The 21757-nt window shown below is 39.8% G+C and overlaps 2 protein-coding genes across 6 annotated transcripts; one reads left to right on the top strand and one right to left on the bottom strand.

Moving 5' to 3' along the window:
* Positions 1-5716: 5716 nt before the first annotated feature.
* Positions 5717-12904, bottom strand: supt7l (SPT7 like, STAGA complex subunit gamma). Of its 5 annotated transcripts, none has more exons than XM_040137207.1 (5): positions 12816-12904; positions 10855-11342; positions 10339-10663; positions 8084-8321; positions 5717-6639 (listed from the first exon to the last, which is right to left on the bottom strand). In XM_040137207.1, exons 2-5 carry the CDS (start codon positions 11289-11291, stop codon positions 6347-6349), a joined length of 1293 nt encoding a protein of 430 aa, XP_039993141.1. In that variant the 5' UTR covers positions 11292-11342; positions 12816-12904; the 3' UTR covers positions 5717-6346. The 5 variants fall into 5 exon arrangements, with proteins under 5 accessions (XP_039993141.1, XP_039993140.1, XP_039993139.1 ...); XM_040137206.1 differs by lacking the exon at positions 12816-12904 and adding an exon at positions 12408-12506; XM_040137205.1 differs by lacking the exon at positions 12816-12904 and adding an exon at positions 11904-12210 and having other exon boundaries at positions 10855-11308.
* Positions 11290-20370, top strand: LOC120795435 (solute carrier family 4 member 1 adaptor protein). Its single transcript, XM_040137365.1, has 15 exons — positions 11290-11344; positions 12072-13057; positions 14449-14659; positions 14849-14977; positions 15069-15129; positions 15226-15365; positions 15482-15642; positions 16404-16473; positions 16581-16770; positions 17053-17149; positions 17323-17569; positions 17944-18039; positions 18705-18784; positions 18875-18944; positions 19766-20370. The coding sequence occupies exons 1-15, from the start codon at positions 11290-11292 to the stop codon at positions 19813-19815; spliced, it is 2643 nt and encodes an 880-aa protein (XP_039993299.1). The 3' UTR covers positions 19816-20370.
* The last annotated feature ends 1387 nt before the right edge of the window (positions 20371-21757 follow it).

Here is a 21757-nt window from a genome sequence, read left to right as displayed (position 1 = left end):
TTGCACTGGAGAAAAGGGGAGAAACACCCCTTCAAATTACGCAGATACTTTTCACACAATTTCAGAAACCCAAAATTTGAAAACAGAGGCCTCAAGAGCTCAACCCTGACCATTCTTCCAGACTTGTTGCCTGACCCAAAGAAACTCTAAATGGCTCTTTTTCGGCACGTTTCCTCCTTACCTTAACCCTCGTTCTTAACACAAATGCATGACCGGAGAAGGTGTATTTTGTTCCCCTTCCCTGCATGCTGTATGGGTTTTTTACATGGCCTGCCACTGACTCTGCACACCATGCACACCACATGGGTTTCTGTGTACTCTGCCTGCCGTTGTTCCATTATTTATTCATTGGTCAAGGACAATATGTACTAAGATATGAGAATTTTGCTAATACATAAGTCAGCTCTTCGTCCACAGTATATAATGGTGTTTTAACAGCAGTTGTCATTGAACTACTTGATTAAAGGTAACTGGAGCAGTAATTCTCAAATTGTTAAATACGACCATTGAACATTTGAGGAATACTTTTTTTTAACAAAAAATGTAATACCAGTGTATTTACTAATTATTTCATAAATGTAGTGTACATTGACCCAATAAGAAGAAATCTAAATTTGAACTTCACACAGACAGAGACCAGTGACATTTGTACCAAATACTTATTTATTACCATAATGCCTAAATGTTAAGAAATACACCTTAACATCCTAAATGTAATATAGCCATCCAGAGGATATATTATAGTTAGATTTAACTTAAATGTAAATAACTGCAATTTTTGTAAATTTGACACTGAAACATCTGAACACTTATTTTACATCTGTCAGTTTATCAAGACAGTGTTGGCAGATGTTCATCAGTGGCTCAATTCTAAAGAAACATACAGTGTATAAAATAGTTTACATTTAAGAATAATCAATATAGCATAATTGTGGATGATAAACAAATTGAATTTGTTATGTAGTGTGGCCTTCTGGTCTAATATGGCCTAATTCTACTTAGCTTTTTTTGTAACTATGGTACCTGTAAACAGAGATGGCGAAAGCTGTAGGCTCAAAATGCATTGAAGACATAAAAATTAAAAATGTATGACAAAAATGATACTAACATGTCACTGACTAAAATGTCTATAGTTTTTGTTGACTAAAACTAGATTAAAACTAACAAAAATCAAATGGCTGAAATTTGACTAAAACTAATACACATTTTCGTGAAAAGACTAAGACTAAAACTAAAATCAAAACCAGTTGCCAAAATTAACACTGTAGCATATGAAACACAGGATAAACACAAGTCTGACCTCTTTCTGAGTGAATTCTGACATTTTTCTCAGTGCATCCTTTATTCAGGTCTGCTGTCATGTTAACTAGACCAATCTTTGACAGTCCAAAATCAGTCAACCTTCATGTTGCCCATGGAGTTGATCAACGGACTACAATGGAAGGAGGCAGAAACATTTCTAAAATTAAATTAAACACCAACCTGAAAAAAAGTGAAAAATGTTCTGTTAATCAAACTGGTAAAACACTCACTTGCTGGGTTTGAGGTCTCTGTGTAAATTGCCATAGCTGTGGATGTACTCCAAAGCCAAAACAGTCTCAGCAACATACATGCAGGCCATGTCCAGAGGAAGACATTTATAGTGTTGAGGCAGGGTGGCACAATCCCCTTCTATATGGTTACAACAAGACATATTGTCAGTAGGTGAGCAGTCCAAAGACTACAAGGGAAAGTCAGTTTAAAGCTGTTCGTCATACAATAAGCATTTGTGTGCACTATCCCTGGTTAATTAAACAAACATAACACTTGTATACACAGTAGGACCAATTCAAAATAACAACTTTACCTCCTACTATTACCTCAAAACCCACAGATCCCTCTTTGTCCTAAATGAGCAAAACATCATGACAACAAAGGGGTTGTCAGTGAAGGTGAGGATGTCAAACTCCACCAACACCTGCTGGACATGTGATGTGTTGGGCAAGCTTTGCTATTTGATCAGTTTCATGGCTAAAGCCTGACCAGTCTCCCTATGGTGCACAAGGTTTACAGTCCTCGACAAGGTGGAGAAGAAAATGTGAGCAACTTCTATTTCAAAATATAAGCTTTGATTTGAAAAGAAACAGTTCAGACAAATTCTTAATCTAAGCACCAAAAAAACTCACCCAAGTTTTTCTGAGCTCTCTGTACAGTCCAAGAGTCAAGAGTCAAGTTGAACACAAGCAAAGAAATACATCTTACTCATCTAATGGGTCCACTGCCAACGAGCTTGACTGTGTCAAAGACACTCTTCACTGGTTTTCTCAGAGGAGGACTGCAGGCTATTTGGGTCTAATTCAAACACAGGAGAGACAGAAAAGTTAGTTAATAAATAAATAAACTAATTGCAATAAGTATATAAGCTAAGACAATGGTTCTTAACCTTTTTAGGAGTGCGGGCCCTTTTGAGGATGAAAATCCTTTGCAAGGTTCGTGTTCCACTTGTTCAACATGTGTTTGACATATGGTTCATAATGTCTCTGTCTGTCAACTCAGATAAAATACAACCTCGTCTCTGCTCTGTGATCTTCTCTGCTCTCTGTGTCGGTCACACAGTTATATATTAACTTATTTTAGCAGCTTTTACCGGGACCCCTGGGACACCATCAGGTTAAGGTCAATGAAGTAGTCCTATGAGGGTCAATTCTTAGGTCCTCTTTTACTCTCCATATACATAAACAGCCTTACCTCTCCACTGCTGGCCTGTTTTATACGCTGAATATGCAATTGCTTCTGGGCCCCACAAATTCTTTTTTTTTTCATGTTGGATGTACCATGGTCACATAGTATATCCAACACTGAAGGTTCAAACTCGAGACTCTGCACCTATCAGTGCCCTCTGAAGAAAATTTTTCACGAATGCACAATGCATGTTCAAATAAATTTGAACAAGAATGCTGGTGTCATCTGAGGTTTGAGGAGAATGGTCAGCATCCAGGCTTGAAGCCAGCCTTTCACTGTGGCCCCCTCTCCAATGGATAAATCATGTCAGGCCAGTCAATATCTCTCTAACCCAGGGGGCCTCCATGTAAATCATGTCAGTGAATGGTTTTGATTGGCACAGGTTCTGCAGCAACTGACAAATCAATCATTATGCTGCTAAGGTACGATATGTTGTACGACATGATGGCGCCTTCAAAATGCAAATATGCCTCCAGTGCTGCCAAAAAAATTAAGAAAACAAAGACAGAGACCAGAAGTTGGGATTCAGGTATGTGTCATGGAGTCATTCATTGCAAATTAAGGAACTGATAGCTATTCAAAGGTGAATATTGGCCGTTTCTGTTCAAAATCAATTAAGCTACTGTTGCGGCACACTTTAGGCTAACTTAACTTTTGTGGCTACTAGCTTGCATGGGGTCAGTCAGGGTAGCAAGCTTATTTAGCGTTTGTTTAATAGCCAGACATCCCAATCCCCGTACTATCCCCTAGAACAATAAAGGGGAAAAGTGGATTCAGGTGTGTGTGATGACAAGCTAAAGAGGGGTAAGAGCCTCTAATCATTTGTAGTTTTTCCATTAAAAGAAGCTACAAAACTACATGCTGATGTGATGTTGCACCTTAGCATGTAGTTTGAAACAATCCTCTCACTATTAATATTTTATTATATATATAATATTAAACCAAACATATTTGGTACATATATACAGTATACTGTATACCAAAAAAATTTATATTGTCCAAACAGATGAGTTGAAAATCAGATTTAAAACAGCGTCCCTCCACCTGACACTTAAAGCATAAAAACTCTTCATAGCAACCAGTCACTGAATTAAAATGTCTTGATTTATTTTGAATAATAAGTTATGTAAATATGTACAAATATATGAAACTGCAGTGGTATATGAGGGAGAGAGGAGAGGTGAAAAAGAGTTATGTTGCGCTCTGGTGTTGATTTGCATTCAAAGCCTAGCGAGAGAATGCTTGCAGTTGTCCATAGTGAATTTTTATTTCATTTTTATTTTTCTATTTTGCAAATATCTATAAAAACTGTCAAAAAAAAATTTTTAAAGTTTGAACAATGTGCAGGATATGTTGGTAGCCAAAAATGGCTTATAAAGATACCTCCCCTGTATAAATATCTATAGTCATACTTAAACAGGAATTACACAACAAAAGATTGTGTAATTCGTCAAAGTCTCAAGAACCAATGAAAATCCTTAAGATGTTACAAATCTTTGCTAATTAGATTCCTTTTCATTTGTTTTTTGAATAAGGATAATGTAAATATTGATTGTAGTGATAGAATACTTTGTTCCAAAGAGATTATCCTCTGTATTTCAGTTAATATTGATTAAAAGAAATCCAACAATATGGCAGATGATTTTGATGTAGTAAGCTGTTTCAGTCGACATAATGCAACTTTATGTGTAACTTTTATCATTATTTATCATATATTGTGTTTGGTGAGTTACAGGATATTGTCATGGGTAGTTGAGAGCCCATTAAGCATACTTAAATCCATCCAGTCATTCTGACAGTTCCAATTTTTATATATATATATATATATATATATAAAATAATATATATATATATATATATATATAAAATAATATTTTATTTACTCATATATAGTTTACAGTTTTCTTAGTTCTCAGCTCTAGTCAAAGTTAGGGGGGCCCCCAAAGAAAATCTTGCCCAGGGCCCCCTGTTGTCTCCAGCTGGCCCTGTATCTCTGCCACTCCCAATTGTAATCTTAATTTTTATGCTAATGATAATATTTTATATGCCACAAGCTCTTCTATCTCTTGGTGTTACCATCAGTCATAATTGTGACCAACGACGAATCATCCTTTTGCACTTTCTTATCTTCTTTTTTAAAAAAAGATACATATTCCTTCCTCACATTGCCCAAGGAATACAACGTATGTAGAGACATATCTGTGAAAATTTGGCATTTAAATGGGTTATGTGTGAGTCTTTGTTTCCTGAAAGATAGTATTGGGTGCCACATCTGGCACAGATTTAGTTTTGTGCAATGACCACAGACTAGTAGTGACATGGTCATTGTTGATGCGGTTTTTCTGCTTCAACTGTGGAGTTTTACCTGCAGAATGTCAGAGCAGAAAATAATTCAGGTTTCCCATTAGAACCAGGTGATGCTGCTTACAGTAATTAGCATCGACAAGGGGAGCCTTTTCAATCCTAAGTCTGGAATACTGATTTTTTTTCCAGCTGCTTCAACTCACACCTGGGCCACACAGCACTGCAGATCAGACACATTTCTTAAGGAGTGACACAAAAAACATAAATCAACTATCAATGCACCTAATTGAATATCAATACATATGACCCCATCAGCAATCCCCATAGGCAAAGACAATTACCTGCCTAATTGTAAAACTGAAAGGCCCACAAAAAAGAAATGCACATGTATTCAAACAGACCTGCTCATTCAGCATGCAAAATTATGCACGCCGTAATTAATTTGCCACTCGGGCTGGAATGATTTCGTCTTCATGATTCAGACAACCAAACCACAATTGATGTTGCATTCACAGTTTTGCTTCATTACTGAAACAGATGCTAATTTGGTGGAGCAGCTTCAGGTTGACAGGTGTGTGAAGTGTGTGTGCATCTCCCTGTGGATCACTCTGCTGTGTTGGGCTACATGTAAAGTGTACTGTGGAAGGGAAACAAGGGGTTGAAAAAGTACATCATAAGATTAGACAGCGTGTTCATGAGGAAAAATATATATATTTTCCTTTTTGGTGGAGCGTCTTTTAATCGTAATGAATGGCACAGACAGTAATGGGTATGCGAGGAGAAAGTAAGTTAATAGCTTGAGAAGACAAACCATTCTGCTGAATTATTAAGCTGTTTAACTAAATGATTTCTTTTTGGACCTCTTATGTTTTCCTGTTGTAAAATTCATTAGGTCAACTGAAAGACTTTTGTATGTACTTTTTTGGAACAACACTTCATAATTCAAATGAAGATAAAATAATTCAAAACATTCTGAAGATATTCTTTTGACAATAAATCCCATTAATATATTCAGTGGAAACATCTTCTATTTGAAAGAAACTATACTCAAAAAAACAAACAGGAAAAACTACATTGACAAATATTGCCCCCAGTTCTTTTGTTCAGAACAATTCCGTTCAGTTCTGTCCTTTCCTGACATTAATGTCTCTGTCAGTTTATGCAGTGGGCATGATCTTGACAGCTGGAGAGGAGTCCAACTTAATGAGCTTAAATCTCTACAGCTGGAGTATTTCAACACCATTCCATGATTAGTAACATGGAAAACTGGCTGATTAGTCTAGAGTCCACCTTCTCTCCTCCAACACTAAGAACCTCTTCTTCACATCTTCTTCGCCCGTTTCTTGGGTCTCTGGTTGAAGACCGGTGATGTGCCCATCAGGGAGTCAGGTGAATGCGAGGCGTAGCTTCCGTCTGACGCACCACCTCCAGGTGAGGGTGCCATGGCACCTCCTGATTCGCTCATGGTGGACATGGGTCCCCCATCCTCGAACACATCTCCACCCAGGACACCATGGTGATGGTGGTGGTGGCCTGAGCCCTGGCCCTCCTCGCCATCCTGCGGCTCCATTTTTACCTGTGGCCACAGAGGGGAGTTGTTGGCCCCGCCCCCTCCTTATAGGAGAGAAGAGCAAATTTAGCAGAGGTGATTTTCCGCCACAAAATTGGTGATATTCCCTGCATTAAAAAGGTAACCTAAACTTAAAGCCAGCGGCTGCACTCAGTGTGAAAGATGCTACCTGGATTATTGTGTGGATTTTAAAATTCCAGCTATATTTCACATAAAACCTGTTGCTTCATTCTGCAAACAAAAAAATGTAATTGTTTAGAAGAGGTAGAATATAACAGAAAGAAAACTTTGACAACAACCCTTGTGCAATCTTATCATGTGAATTAGGTAAAGTTATGCACTTGAAAAAAAAAAAAAATCAAAATAGAATTAAGGTTTACTGGTAAATTTTAAAAAAATCCATCTTAGTGTTTATGTAATATTTCTACTTAGAAAGTCAAATTTCCAGGTTTCCAGACTTGTTCAAATATGACATGTAAGGGGGCTCCTATGAAGGGGCTTGGTTTTCACCACTTTTGATGGAGGCATACAACCGTTCCTGAGGTTGCAAGACCTTGCAAGATCTACTAAGAGAAAAAAACAAGACTTCTCAACATATGCCATATAAATGGAAAGCAGATGTTTCTTCTTTAACACTTTTTTCCAAAAACAAATGTACAACTATGATAATAACATTCATCTAAAATGTTTGAATTATCATTAAATCCTTTTTATATGGTTAGTGTCTTGAAAGCCAAAGAAAATATTTTTATGGATTTTTAAAAGTATCATCATATTCTGTATGTATCTTAGCTAGCTAGCTAGCTAGTAAGCTAGCCATGACTCCTGCAGCAGTAGAGCTTAGCTAAAAGTTACTGTATGATCAATAAAACACCTGAATTCAACATATGTAGAAGGATGGAATGGTTTCTGTTTCATAGCAGTAAGAAAAGCAGTAACCAACACATTTGTTTTTTTACTTAATGTGTTTTAAAGTCGTTTTGATCATACTGGCTGTTATCAGATACAGTATGCTGGTGAAGTGATAATGTCACTGTGGCAGGAAGTACTTAGTCAAGCCAAGTGTAATGGTCAGCAGATGACTGACTGCATCTATTGACACGATATACATACTGTCTTAATAGAAAACAAGTACGGACTAATTGAATTACCATGATTTCTACGATATCATTTACTCTCTAGAAAAGTGAGCTAATGAAAACTAGGTCATGTTAACAACCTTTTTGGAAACACCTTCTGAGGAGGAATCTTATTAGGAAGTGTACTTGTTAGGCATCAAGGAGGTATGAAGCTACTTACTGATTAAAATACACCCAATGATTTACTAAAGCTACAATGCTACAAGAAGCAGCTTTAACTGCTCCATGTTGGATGAACCATGGTCGCACAGTACATCCAACGCTGACGGTTTAAACTTGAGACAGTCACCTCTGTAGGAAATTCTTCACGAATGAACAAAATAAATTTAAACAAGAAAGCTGGTCTCACCTGAGGTGTGAGGAGAATGGTCACCATCCAGGCCTGAAGCCAGCCTTTCACTGTGGGCCCCGAGGACTCCCATGGGTAGAGCCTGGTCCCCAGAGGCCAGATCAGCTTCAGGCTCCTCGCTAACAGGGAAGGAGATGTCACTCATGGGCTCCTCCTTAATCCTCGGGGGCTTGGAATCCTCCAGAGCCTTCTCTGGGTTCACCAGCCGCTCATATTCCTCTGACAGATCCTTACTGACCTGAAAGAGAAAAAACTATTAGTCCTATTTTTCTTGTGTAAGATAATGAGTCAACTGAGTCTGGATGATGTAGTCTTCAATAATGATCATATTACTCTCTTCTGACCTAAAAAACATAGGTCGGTAGCTTCAGCAAATATACATGTCCGAATTTAAACATTTTTCTGTAGAGTATATACAATTAGGTATAAAGCAAGTATCAGTTTCATCCCTTTTTGCTCTCCAGAGTGCTAATCCCTTATGTATCTTTAGCAGTCATGTTGGCAGTGAGGACAGTGAATCTCTCACTTTGATTTCTCTCTCACTTGCAAGCAGCTTGCACACAAGCTACCATACAGTTCATTGTTCTCACTCCTACAAAGTGCTTTATGCTTTCTGAGATGATTTAGTATATTGTGTTGAAGCCATGGTACTTTTTCAGCACTGTGCCAAACATGATTAATTTCAATATTGATTAAGATTGCAGACTATTTTAGGGGCTTATTGTTTAATCTATAAAAATTCCAAATATAGTGAAAAACTACAATTACAACCTCGCAGTGTATGCCTCTGCCAAGCAATCAAGTGACAGTTTACATCCAAGCCTGTCTAGACTCATATATGTAGTGAACTCTGAAGGAATTTAATAAAAAGGTATTAAATGTATTTTGTCATAATGAAAGTATGAATTCTTGAGTTATGGCCAAAAACATGTTTTGTGAGGTCACAGTGACCTTGACCTTTGACCACCAAATGCCAATCATCCTTGAGTCCAAGTGGCTATTTGTACCAAATTTATATTCCCTCATGGCATTCCTGAGATATCATGTTCACAAAAATGGGACGGATGTGAGGTCACAGTGACATTCACCTTTGACCACCAAAATCTAATCAGTTTCTCCTTGAGTCCAAGTGAATTTTGTAGCAAATTTTAACAATTCCCTCAAGGTGTTCTTGCGACAGTGCGTTCCTGAGAATGGGACGGACAGATGGACAACAGAAAAATCGAATGCAACAGCTGTTGCTGGCACAGAGGCATAATAATGAGTGTTCAGTGACCCCAAAAGAGGTTAAATCCCTGGGACTCCCCACCAGTCATTTAGCACAGAGGAAACAAGTCCAGTTGCCTTCGTATAGCACTTACAATTGTGGATTTGGATGAGTGAGAATCCTCACAGACAGTTGTTTCAGCACTTAACCAGTGAGAGAAGTACCATGAAGAAACATCCTGCTGGTCTTCTGTATGCTGTGGCTCCTACTCTGCCATTTGTACACTGCATATAAAACTGCCTCATAATGCATATCAAAAAATATTAACCAAATTGCAAAAAATTATGGAACACCACAAACAAACAGGAGTGAGTGATATGGATAAAATACTTTATCATGGTAAATACCACATCATCATGTTAAACATGGTGGAGGCAGTGTTATGGCATGGGCATGTAGGGCTGCCAATGGAACTTGGTCATTGGTGTTTATGGATGATGTGATTGCTGATAGAAATAGCAGAATCAATTCTGAAGTGTATAGGGCTATATTATCTACTATCTAGATTCAGCTAAATGTTTGCAAAATTGATAAGACGGTGCTTCACAGTACAGATGGATAATGACCCAAAACATACTGCGAAAGCAACCCAAGAGATTCTCAATGAAAAGAAATGGAAAATTCTTCAATGGCCAAGTCAGTCACCTGATCGCAACCCAAATGAGCATGCTTTTCATTTATAGAAGACAAAACTGAGGGCAGAATGACCCACAAACAAGCAGCAACTGAAGGCAGCTGCAGTAAAGGCCTGGGAAAAAAAATCTCAGAGAAAACTCAGCATTTGGTGATGTCTAGAAAGCAGAAAGTCTACACTTCCATCACATCTTGATGGCTTAATTTCAAATCCATTGTGGTGGTATACAGAGACAAAATTGCAAAAATTGTGTGACCGTCGAAATACTTATGTACCTTACTGTATATCTTCTCAAAGTATATATTGTCAAATACAACAATCCTTTTAACAATTATGAACCATTTCCAACATCACCTGTAGCATGTAGCTGTGATAGTCTTTGATCCTCACTTGCCAGAAGCGCTGCAGGGCCAGCACACTGCCGATGCCCACTTCATGGAACACTTGCTCCACCACGTCTGGGAAGGGACTCGCCCCTAGCCGCGCCTCCCGGTCCACTGCCACCCGCAGCAGGCGGGTGAGACGCAGATAATGCTCATGGACCAGGTCGGTCAGAGTCTCCAGCACACTCTCCTGAGCAGACTCAAAGCCAGCATGGGCCAGGATGGTGGCCACTGACTGATAGAGGAGCTGCCTGCATGAGGGCCAACTCAGCTCTGTGACAGGCTCGCCTTTACCCCTTATGATGAAAGAACCAGAGGAGATGGAAGAAGATAAATGATAACTTGTTGCTAATTTAAGTGAGATAATGTCTTTGAAATGTTGGTAAATTTTTAAATAAATTATAATATCTAAACTGAAACTTAGATATGTCAATAGATATAGAAGGTATTTAATCACAAAAGAGGACTCCAAGCCAGTTTAACTTACTTATAAAAGTCACTTTCAGGGTCACTGTGGCGGAGCTGGAAAGGTTGCCGTGGGGCTTTACTGTCCACAGGTAACAAATCATCTGGCATGACAGGTGGGGTGGGAGGACGTAGAGGGAGGTTGGCATCAGCCTCCTCCATCCTACTGCCTCCCTCAGAGGATGCTGAGCTCTGACCCTGAGCCTGGGCCTGGGCTGCTGCCAAGAGGCCACGTAGGCGGCGGGCATGCTGACACAGCTGCACTGTGTGGATGGTGAGGCTACAGGGCTCTGAGGGGATATCCAACATTGTGGTTGGCCGCGGACGCTGGGCTGAGGGCTGGTGCAGGGGAGGGTCCTGCATCTCCACAGAGCGAAACTCACGCTGAAGCAAGTCAAAGGAGCTGCGGCTGGGAGGTGCCCCTGCAGGTCCAGGAATCTCTCCCCAGTAACGCATCATGATGAGTGATCACAGATCCAAGGTGGATTCAAAGAGCATAAAGTCTGAAAACTGTAAAGGGGGGAGATTAAGGAAAAGTGAGCACAATCGAGCATGAACAGACAAAAGTGACTGAACTGTCAGTGATAGCTGCAAGACAATCAACATCAGATATTTAAAGACATGTAATATTTTCAGTATAGCATTGATCCAGATTTTCACACACCATCTTCAGTTAACCAAAAATTGTTTTATAGCTCTGTATTTTTCGAGGTATGGCTGATACAGGGTGTTAGCTAGGCCAAGAGCCAAAGTAATATGACGCACAATATCTTTTATATCTTTAGGTATACTTGATGTATGCGGAATTGAGGAGCACATTACATTGATTCGGTTAAGCTCTGAAGTCAAGGTTTAACAGGAATGTCTGTTTGCCGAAAAGCAAGACAACACAAAATAGCAGGTGTTTGACTGGAGTTTGGCGCTACATGAGCATACAAGACAAAACGTATCAGCAAATAACTTTCATGAGGGAGCTACGACGAGCCAGCTAGCTAACGATAATTACCTAGCATGCACGCTTAGCCAGTTGAACTGTATAACCTTTAAGTTAAAAACACTACTGTAACTCACATTACACTGATATTATTGAAACTTCTGTTGATAATTTCAGCCAATAACACTTCTATGTTTGAACGAAGTTGCACAGGAAATAAGCTTTCTCGTCCTTGTTGCAAAAAACTCGGGTAAATAGGTGAAGGGGATGTTTTGTTCCGCAACAAACCACTCATTTTGACTGAGATAAAATTATTAATTCTATTAGCAAGATATGTAGTTTTATTTTAAATTATTTTTCAACGACCTTTCTCTGGAACATATTACTTATTATTTGTTTTTTCTATGACTTGCTTAGGCTTAGTAGACCCGGGCAAATTTTACAGTCGCACCAAATAAACAGGGCAACCTCCCCGCCGTCAGACGTGAGCGTGAAAAATACAGATGAAGAAATGACCTCTGCAATGGAAATTGACGAGTGCTCAGCCACAGAGAATGGTGGCGAACCTGAAAAGAAAGACTTGTCTGAAACCGAACCAGAAACAGAAGACACGTTCAAGAAACCGGCTCTTTTCGCAGCACCTTCTCGCGCCAGCAAACACGGCAACGTCGCTGCTTCGTCCAAACCAACAGCAGCCGACACAAAATGTGTGAAAGAAAATAATAAAGCTGAAGTTGTAGAGACTACCAGCGACACTTCCACTGGTCCTGTGAATGAAAAGGAAATCTCGGAGAAACAACAAGAAAAGGACAAAAAAAGCGAAAAAGACAAGGACGTCTCTACTGTCAAGACCAAACCAGATGCTAAATCCAGGGTGCTCCCTGCGAAAGGGCCCCCCGCTGGTAAATTCCCCCCTCTACCATACACAGAGCCACCATGGGGTGGCAGGGCTCCAGACATTCCTTATGCTTTGGAAATCCTCAAGAACGGCACCATAGTGGACAAGGTACCCCTCACTCACAGGAGTTTCTTCGTGGTCGGACGTTTACCTGTGTGTGACGTCTTTCTGGAGCACCCCTCCATCTCCAGGTACCATGCAGTGATTCAGTTCCGCGGACAGGCCGGGGAGGGGGAGTGTGTCGGAGAGGAGAGAGGCTTTTACATCCACGACCTGGGCAGCACACACGGCACCGTGGTGAACAAGAACAATATTCCTCCGAAGACCTACATCAGACTCCGCGTGGGACATGTATTGAAGTTTGGTGGGAGCACGAGACTTTTTATCCTGCAGGTAAGTCATACTGTAGACACCCATCACATCTTCACTTAAAATACTGACTGTATTACATGATCATGGATGACAGCTCCAATTTAGGTACATGTAAACATAAGGAGGGCTTTAAAATTCTGCCTCTGAAATTGCTTAACCAGCCATTTCATAAAAAGACATTCAAAAAATATAATTGAAATTACTTTTGGCAATACCGATTTTTTTTCTGGGTTTTAACCAAGACCTTGACCTCCAGTCAGTGAATCACCCGCCTCCCAATAGTCATGCTAAATCTGCTACGGCTGAAACTAACAATTATTTACATTGTCAGTTAATCAGACCATTTTTTCCTGATTAATTAATTAGTTGTTTGTTTGGTCTATAAAATATCAGGAATTAATGACAATGCCCATCACAGTTTCCTATGTTGATACGTTGAATTTGGAGGTAAGGATGGACGATCTAACTTTTTCTTTGCCATGGCCAGTTACAATACCTAAACTGAGGGTATCTGCCGATACAAGGTACTAAAAGTAACTGGCATATAGGGATTAATTAAGGCAATATTATGCACCAGGGATTAGTGTGACACTTAAAAATTTAATTGACTGAATGAAAGTATCCAGTATTGGAACCACTGAATTTTATAATGACATTGAAGAACCTGTTTTTATCTGATTTGTCACGTCTGGGCCAATGTTCAACTGGTTGAGGTCAGTGTCCGTGACAGTACCATCCTGGCAGATCTGCAGCTCTAACAAAGAAGCTTACAACAAAGTCGGATAGGTTTGAACTGTATTGCTCTGTAGATTTTAGGGAGTCTGAAACCATGATAGACATGAGACATGAAAATGTTATTTAAATCAAATAGAACTCATAGACTAGAACTCGTTTTAATCAGTACACTGACCTGACTACATTTTATAAATCCTTATTTAGAAAATGCGATTCATCACAATGTATGAGGGCCTACATGATTGACCCAGCCCTGTGTACAAGCCAGATTAAAAGCTGCAGCAGAAAAGTCAAAACTAGTTATTTGTGAGGTTATGCCAAGCAGAAACATAATCAAGAAACAGCAATTTACACTGATAAAATAGTAGATTACTTGATGTATTAACAAATCAGTTGACAGAAAATCTTTTAAGTCATTTATCAAGCAAAAAAGGCCAAGCTTTCACTACTTCCAGCTTTATGGAAACACATTCTGGGTGGAATTGTAACATTTTGCCTGGCATTTTCCTACATGCTATAAAAAATAATATATCATACATATACGTTTTGTGTTGCCCTTTTTATAAATGTAACAAGAAATGGGTAATCCCTAAAACGCACAATTCAATGATGTCTATCTAATAAAAAAATAAAAAAACCTAAAAAATTCAGTCTTCATCGTCACTCTCCTTCCACAGGGTCCAGAGTTTGATGAGGAAGAGGAGTCTGAACTAACAGTGACAGAGCTGAAGGAGCGTTCCCGGAAACAGAAAGCCGAGCTTGAGAAGAGGATGATGGGAGACGGTTCTGATGATGAGGAGGACGAAAAGGAGAAAGGCGGAGAAGACGAAAGCAACAAGTGCAAGAGCAAACTGGCAAACGAAGATTCAGGCTGTTCATGGGGAATGGGTGAGCTTTTCTGTTGGTTGTAGGATTACGCTACAGTATGTTACATGTCAGCTGTGTCAACACACTGCTGTCATCTTGAGTGAGCTGGTGTAAAACTTTCTCTTTGGGCGAGTAACTGAAGAAGCAAGTTAATCCTTTAGTTCTCTCCTTTCCTTTCACTCAGTATGTCCCTTTAAATCCACCCTGCAGCTGAGGATGTTGTTCCAGAGGAAGACGAGAACGAGGAAAACCCTTTCTCAACAGAGTTCCATGAGGACCAGGAGGCTGCATACCTGAAAGACCCCAAGAAAGCTTTGCAGGGTTTCTATGACAGGGAAGGTGAGAATACATCGGGTTTTATGAGATGCAGAAGAAAATTGTATGCATTTCATGAATTTGTTGACTTCAGTTTTGACATCCTTTATTGTAGGGGAGGAGCTAGAATTTGAGTATGAAGACAAAAGCCATGGCACCTGGCTGTGCAGAATAAAGTAAGAAACATGTATTTTGGACATCAAAAAGGTTATAAAGTGTGTGGATGTGGTGAAGAGTTGCAGAGTTTGTGTTGATTTTTTTTTTTCTGTCAGGCTGCCAGTGGACGACGCCATGGGTCGGCAGCTGGTTGCTGAGGTGACCCACACAGGGAAGAAGAAGGAAGCAGCCATCCAGTGCTGCCTGGAGGCTTGTCGAATGCTGGAAGCCAGAGGGCTGCTGCGCCAGGAAGCAGGTGGGAACTCAGCACCACTGGGCATGTCTGAAAGTGGAATCATGAAGCACCATCTGGAGAGGTTATGGCTCGTTGTTGGGAGGATAAGAGTTTTTCCTTTTACATCCTATTTCCAGTGTCCCGTAAACGCAAGAAGAAGAACTGGGAAGATGAGGACTACTACGACAGTGACGATGACACCTTCCTGGATCGAACCGGCACAGTGGAGAGGAAAAGGGAAGAGCGAATGAAAAAGGCCGGAAAGATTGAGGAGCGGCCTGAGACTTATGAATCATTGGTAAACATCTGCTGACATTTTTAACCACATCCGGGGAATATTGCAATTTTCTGATTCAGGTCCATGACATGTATAGGAGAAGTAGGAGGGATTCACTCAGCAATGACTTTAGACCTATCTACCTGCAACACTACATTTTTAAATGTCACCTTAGAAAATTCACTACTGCCATATTTCCACTTTGTGTTCAGCATGAATATTGTTCTGAGAATTCAGTTTGTGTAATTTGCTAAACAGAGTCTAAGCACGTATCATCTGTGTAAAGCATGATGTCTAATGATAAAAAAAGACTAAGAGTCTACAGCCATGTTAGCTGCTCTCCGAGGCTGTACACAGGCACAGCGCTGCCTTGAGCCAAATACTAACATTAGCATGTTAACATGCTGACGTGTGGCAGGTCTAATGTTCGTTCACAATCTTAGCATGTTAGCATTAGCACCTTCGGCAGAGCAGAATATGTAGCATGTAACATCAACAGATGGAGTTTTGCTACTCTTACAACTGTAAGGTGGTGAATGAATACCATACACTCCTCCACCTTATAAAACCACAAACTGTATAAACCACGCACTAGGTGCCTTATACATGTATAAATGCAGGTGCTCACTGTAAGGTTAAGGGAGCTGCACTTTGTACTGAGAGTGATAGAAAAATCTATTTCACTTGGCTTTTGGTGTATTGATGTAAACTGCACTTGTACTATAATGTCAATCATACTACATGTTTCTGTGGTAACATTCATGTATTTGATTTTAATGTAGGTGGCAAAACTGTCAGAGGTGGAGAAGGAGCTGGAAGACACTCAGAAAAAGCTCAGTGCTGGTCGGGGAGGTGAGTCACGATCACCCGTGTTTTCACTCTTCCGTGTCACATGCCACGTTACCTATAGATGTATGTTCTCCTCGTGTTATCGTATGTTTCATCCCTCATACTCTTAGACTCTTGTGGTTCTTCCACGGAGGACCCGCTGGATGCCTTCATGACTGCAGTGAGAAGTGAGGCAGCAATGGACGCCGTGGAGCGCAGGAAGCTTCACGTTCACATAGCAGACTTACGTAAAGATGCCCAGCGACTACGCAAACTGGTCGAACTCACAAGGCCAGCACAGATGCCATCACTGCTGCCGAGGTTAGACACAGTGCTACAGTCATCTGTCTGCTGGATTTTCTAGAAAATCCGTGGTTCAGAAATCCGTGAATTGTATTTTTGTTTTGTAATTTTATTTTCTGAAAAATTTTAGCCGTAGGTTATGTGAATGAAAAAAGTATGAGAATGTGGTTTATAGCTTTTTTGACAAATTCACTGGAGGTAACTGTGCGAATTCATGTAAAAGTCTTTCATTCCAATATACTGTATATTTGGCCGCATTTAAGCACTTACAAGATATGCTGATGTGTGTTGGTGACTTAGTGGCAGCTCAGAGTCCGAGAAACCTAAGAAGACCTTACCACTTTTTGGAGCCATGAAGGGAGGAAGCAAATTCAAACTGAAGACTGGCACCATTGGGGTATGTGTTGTATCTTATGTTTTCAACTCAGGCTAATCATTTGACACTTAAATTCCCCTGGAAAAGTGCATTTTATTTTTTTATTTTATTTTTTATTTTTTGTTTTTTTTGTGTTTTTTTTTTTTTACTCAGCCTCTTTCTCTCTGCTATTGATGTTTTTGTTCTGTCTCTAGAAGTTGCCTCCTAAACGGCCCAACTTGCCTGCAGAACTCTTCAACATGAAAGAACTTCCACCTAGTGGAGAAGAGGAGGAAGAGGATGAAGAGGAGGAGGAGGCAGAGAAAAATGAGGATATGGATGATAAACACAGTACAAGTATTGCTGAGCCTAATGTTGAAGAGTCCATTGCATCCATGTCTCAAGAGAGCACTCGCTCAGGGCAGCGAGGAGAGCAACCAGTACAGTCCCATGAGCTGAAAGGTGAAAAAACCATAACAACTGTGTACTACTGGAGGAAGAAGGCAATAATGAGAAAACAAAAGAGGAAAATATTTTTTGTGCTCTTTGGTTTTCTGATTTCCTCATAGTACAGCATGTTCACGAGTTTAATGATCATGATGATGTCTTATAATGCCACTGGGTGGCAGCAGATCTGTTATACATACAAACAACATACTTTATACTTCCATATGCATACAGACAGAGTTAATAGTTTTTAAAACTATTCCCGTTTATAAAATATCTAGAAGTGGTATGCTTCGATCAACTTTCTTATATTTAATTTTTGCATTTTTGGTGCATATCCTCATGTCCACAGTACACGTTATATTTTTGTTTGTATGATTTCATATCAGAGCATAGCCGCAAAGAGAGGAGAGGTGCGGAGCGTGCTGAAGCTGTGGAGCAGGTACCTGAGCACAGGAGCAACAAGGCCCAGGCACCTAGTCCAAGTGGGTTACGTGTTTTAATGTGTCCATATTAGTCTGTGCTCTCTAAAGTACTGGTAATTGTACGTCAGTGGTGGAAGAAGTATTCAGATCATTTACTTAAGTAAAAGTGGCAATACTGCAATATAAAAATAACCCAGAAGTCCCATATTTAAAATTTGACTTAAGCAAAAGTACACCAGTATTAGCAACAAAATCGCTCAAAAGTATCAAAAGCAAAAGTAGTCGTTATGCAAAGTACTCATGCCAGTGTTTTATTGTTATATTACTGGATCATTATTATTGACAAATTAACATGTAAGCAGTGCTTTTAAGTTGTAGCTGGTCAAGGTTTATTAAATTCTAACTGCTTTATATCCTTGTGGGTAATTTAATCTATAATATTGCAGCATAAAGTATTTAGCAGCATATGTTTTGTATGTATAATCTTAATTTGACAAGTAACTAGTTACTAAAGCTGTCAAAAACGTATAGTGGAGCAAAATACAATATTTCCCTCTGAACTGAAGTGGAGTAGAAGTATAAAGCAGCATGAAATGGAAATACTCATATAAAGTACAAGTACCTCAAAATTGTACTTAAGTGCAGCACCTAAGTAAATGTAAACAAGGTTATTGTTGTGTCTTATTGGTGCGCATCTTTAATGTAGTGTACCTACATCTTCACAGAGTCCAGAGCAGAAGGTGACAGAGAGCCAGCAGCTGACCTCAGTCCCAGAAAGAAGAAGAAAGGGATGGGCCCCAGCAGGGTAGGTCCTCACACACAAGAATAAACATTCAAATCTGTCAGAGAGAAAAGTGTGACATAAATTGAATTTCCTCATGGTATGTCTCCACAGCCACCAGTGCAACTCTCAGGACAGTATCCAGAGGACGACCCTGATTATTCTGTGTGGGTGCCTCCTGCAGGTAAACAACCTGTCTGATGTGACTGTTTGACTTAGACTCTGTGACTGACTTATTGACCAGCTGATCATGTATTTAGGCCATCAAGCCTATCAGAACAAAGAGCAATGTAACCTTAACCCCATTGCTCTTTGTTCTGATAAGTTGGTTAGAAGTTCTATCTCCCGATCTTAAGACTTTTGCACAAATGAGCTTTCATACCTAGAAAATATCTAGAATCCAGCCGTGTATAGAGTCTATGCAGAATGAAAAGTAGCTATTTGGGACTGCTGGACAAAACAGCAGAGCTATTTTCATACTTTTACAACAAACAATTAGGCTTCTAATAAGCCTTGACAAACACTTGTTGACACAGATACACTTGTGTGTTTCTAGGTTACTGAGATCAGGATTGAAGGAGGGAAGTATTTTCTAAGGGTATTATGAGAGGAAGTAAACAGCTGCATTCCTCACTAAGGAATGCAGTGACCAATGTCACTGCATTGACTTTGATTTGCAGATCAAAGTCACTTAAAAATTATAAGATAAGCTTGAATAAAATAAACTTTGAAATGGCTGCCAGGCTGATTTTGGATTCAAGGTCAAGACCAATTGCGCTACGTCATTTTACTATCATGGTTGGTTTGATGATGAGCTATGCAAACAATTAGGGATCTGTACATTTGGTGACATTTCTAGAATCCTGGGATAATATCGTATTTCATTTTGGTCTTTTGCAGGATATTTTTTCATCATCTAATAAAACATGCATTAGTGTGTATATGTGTGTGTGTATGTGTGTGGGGATCCATTTGATGCTAAAACTTTCTTTTCTTCACTCATAGGTCAGACTGGAGATGGCCGCACACATCTAAACGACAAGTATGGCTACTGAGGGAAAACATTACAGAGCTCTTCAGTCTCCACTCTACCAGCTTTTATACTGCAGATGATACCTGCAAAACAAAGACTCTGGTCTCATTAGCTCTGACCAACAACCCCCTCCATCCATCCCAGTCCCTGTGTGTGGTTCAGCTTAAAAGAGCCTGAAAAGGCCTGGAACAGACCAGAGACTTGCAGAGGGACAAGCAGAGATAATACTGCTACACTTTTTAATAATCTCTTGAGGATATTTGCATTCGCAGACTGTGATAAACAAGAAGCACACCACCCCAGATCACATTAAACTGGCAAGCTTGGGGAAGTGCCCCCCCTCAGAGCAGATACTGGGCAGTCAGCCTGGTGGCACTTTTCACCATGACAATGATAGAGATGGGTGGCACCTGAATTTTCTTCCTTTTATTTTATTTCTATATAATCAAGCAGAAAATGGAAAGAGACAGAGCAGGAGCAGTAACTGATCTGACTTCAGCTTTCTGGTCTTTGGCTGCTCCTCTTGAAGTTAAATCCACCTGACATCCAATCTGTGTCCCTCCTCTATTTGGCTTGAGTCGATAACCTTTTTTTTTTTTTTACCCCCCAAAGGAGTGTGTAGCAGGGAGAGAGAAAGAGGGAGAGCATTGAAGCAGCTTTTCTGACCATCTGGACACTTGGATGGCTTACTGGATGAAAAGCAAGCTGATAATGACTCAAGCTAAGTGGAGTGTGTGCGTCTGTGTCTACATCGACACACACACAGACACATAGCCCAACCTTCTCAAAGTTCTCTTTGAAAATGATTGTCTTTATCAGTGAGTCAACTATTTGTGTGTTTGCCTAGAGCAGGATTCCTCACTCTCTGAAATCCCACTCAGTGCTGTTCTCTTGGTTTACTGCCATACTTTCTACCCTCTGTCATGTTGTCTCTTCTCAAAATACAAAGTAAAGAAACTGTATTTTGTTACATAAATGTATAATAAAATTGTCTGTACATCACCTGAGAGTTGCTGACACTTACTTAACATTGACCTGATTATATCCTCTTATATTCACTCTCCCCTAAATTTTCCAGCCGTCCTTCCTCTCATGTTCACTACTGGGCCTTCTTCACACCCAACCTAGTTTTGACGTCAGATGTTCTTTTTCCTCTCTTTCAAGCTCTCTCTCACACAAAGAGTATTTCTGTGGGTATGATCTGGCATAAAGAGACCCGTGGTCTTGGCTGTAGTTCTTTGATGTTCTGTGCTGTGACCTACTAATCAAGGACTGGAAAGCAGTCTTCTCTGCCTCAAACACAAGGAGGACTCTGCCTCCAATTGCAAATGTTATTGACATATTAGCAACATGTAAAGTTGTTGTGGTGAATAGGTTAGCAAACAGCTGCCTACTTACACATCCAACACACATGGGGCAACATAAGAATTTGTGTAGAACAACTGTGTATGTCTATGTATGTACAGTGGATTGATCAGAGCTTTTTTGATGAAAACGGCTGCCTGCTGTGGCTAGAAAAGATGAGCGGTGAGCGTGAACCTTAACAGTAAATTTCCGGGACTGGAAACCAAAACATTGAGCCAGAAGACACTCAAACATTTACATTACAAAAAGTCATTTGATGCAGTATAAAAATACTAATTATTGCATCTTTAAAAGTCTAGTGTTGGATGCGGGATTCACTTGTTTCACTAATAAATTCTGTGGGAGTTCCATGCCCCCTGTTGCTAAATACATGGTAGGTAAATACTAAGCTTCAAGGAGAGTAAAAAATCCAGTAAAATATCTTGTGACACATAAATTGTCTTAGTAAGGGTAACCTTGAGCCAAAAGAAAAGCTTCAGTGTTCCTTGGCAAATAAAAGTGTTTGGATGATGTGATGGAAAGTTGTGTCTTAACATGTCCGTTACATTATCTTTGTTCACTCAATTAATCAATTTTCCCTTTTTCAACTGTCTCTGTTT

This window comes from Xiphias gladius, chromosome 10, assembly GCF_016859285.1.
Source record: "Xiphias gladius isolate SHS-SW01 ecotype Sanya breed wild chromosome 10, ASM1685928v1, whole genome shotgun sequence".
In the NCBI taxonomy this organism is placed as follows: domain Eukaryota; kingdom Metazoa; phylum Chordata; class Actinopteri; order Istiophoriformes; family Xiphiidae; genus Xiphias; species Xiphias gladius.
Note: the sequence above shows the minus strand (reverse complement) of the source record. Positions and strands in the feature narration are given on the sequence as shown.

Coding starts and splice junctions, on each gene's coding strand:
- LOC120795435 (XM_040137365.1), top strand. CDS start 11,290: ATGATGAGTGATCACAGATCCAAGGTGGATTCAAAGAGCATAAAGTCT. Junction 15,130..15,225: donor ACCTGGCTGTGCAGAATAAA/GTAAGAAACATG, acceptor TTTTTCTGTCAG/GCTGCCAGTGGACGACGCCA. Junction 16,474..16,580: donor GCTCAGTGCTGGTCGGGGAG/GTGAGTCACGAT, acceptor TCATACTCTTAG/ACTCTTGTGGTTCTTCCACG.
- supt7l (XM_040137207.1), bottom strand. CDS start 11,291: ATGATGCGTTACTGGGGAGAGATTCCTGGACCTGCAGGGGCACCTCCC. Junction 8,322..10,338: donor ATCACAGCTACATGCTACAG/GTGATGTTGGAA, acceptor TTTCTCTTTCAG/GTCAGTAAGGATCTGTCAGA. Junction 6,640..8,083: donor CCATTCTCCTCACACCTCAG/GTGAGACCAGCT, acceptor CTCTCCTATAAG/GAGGGGGCGGGGCCAACAAC.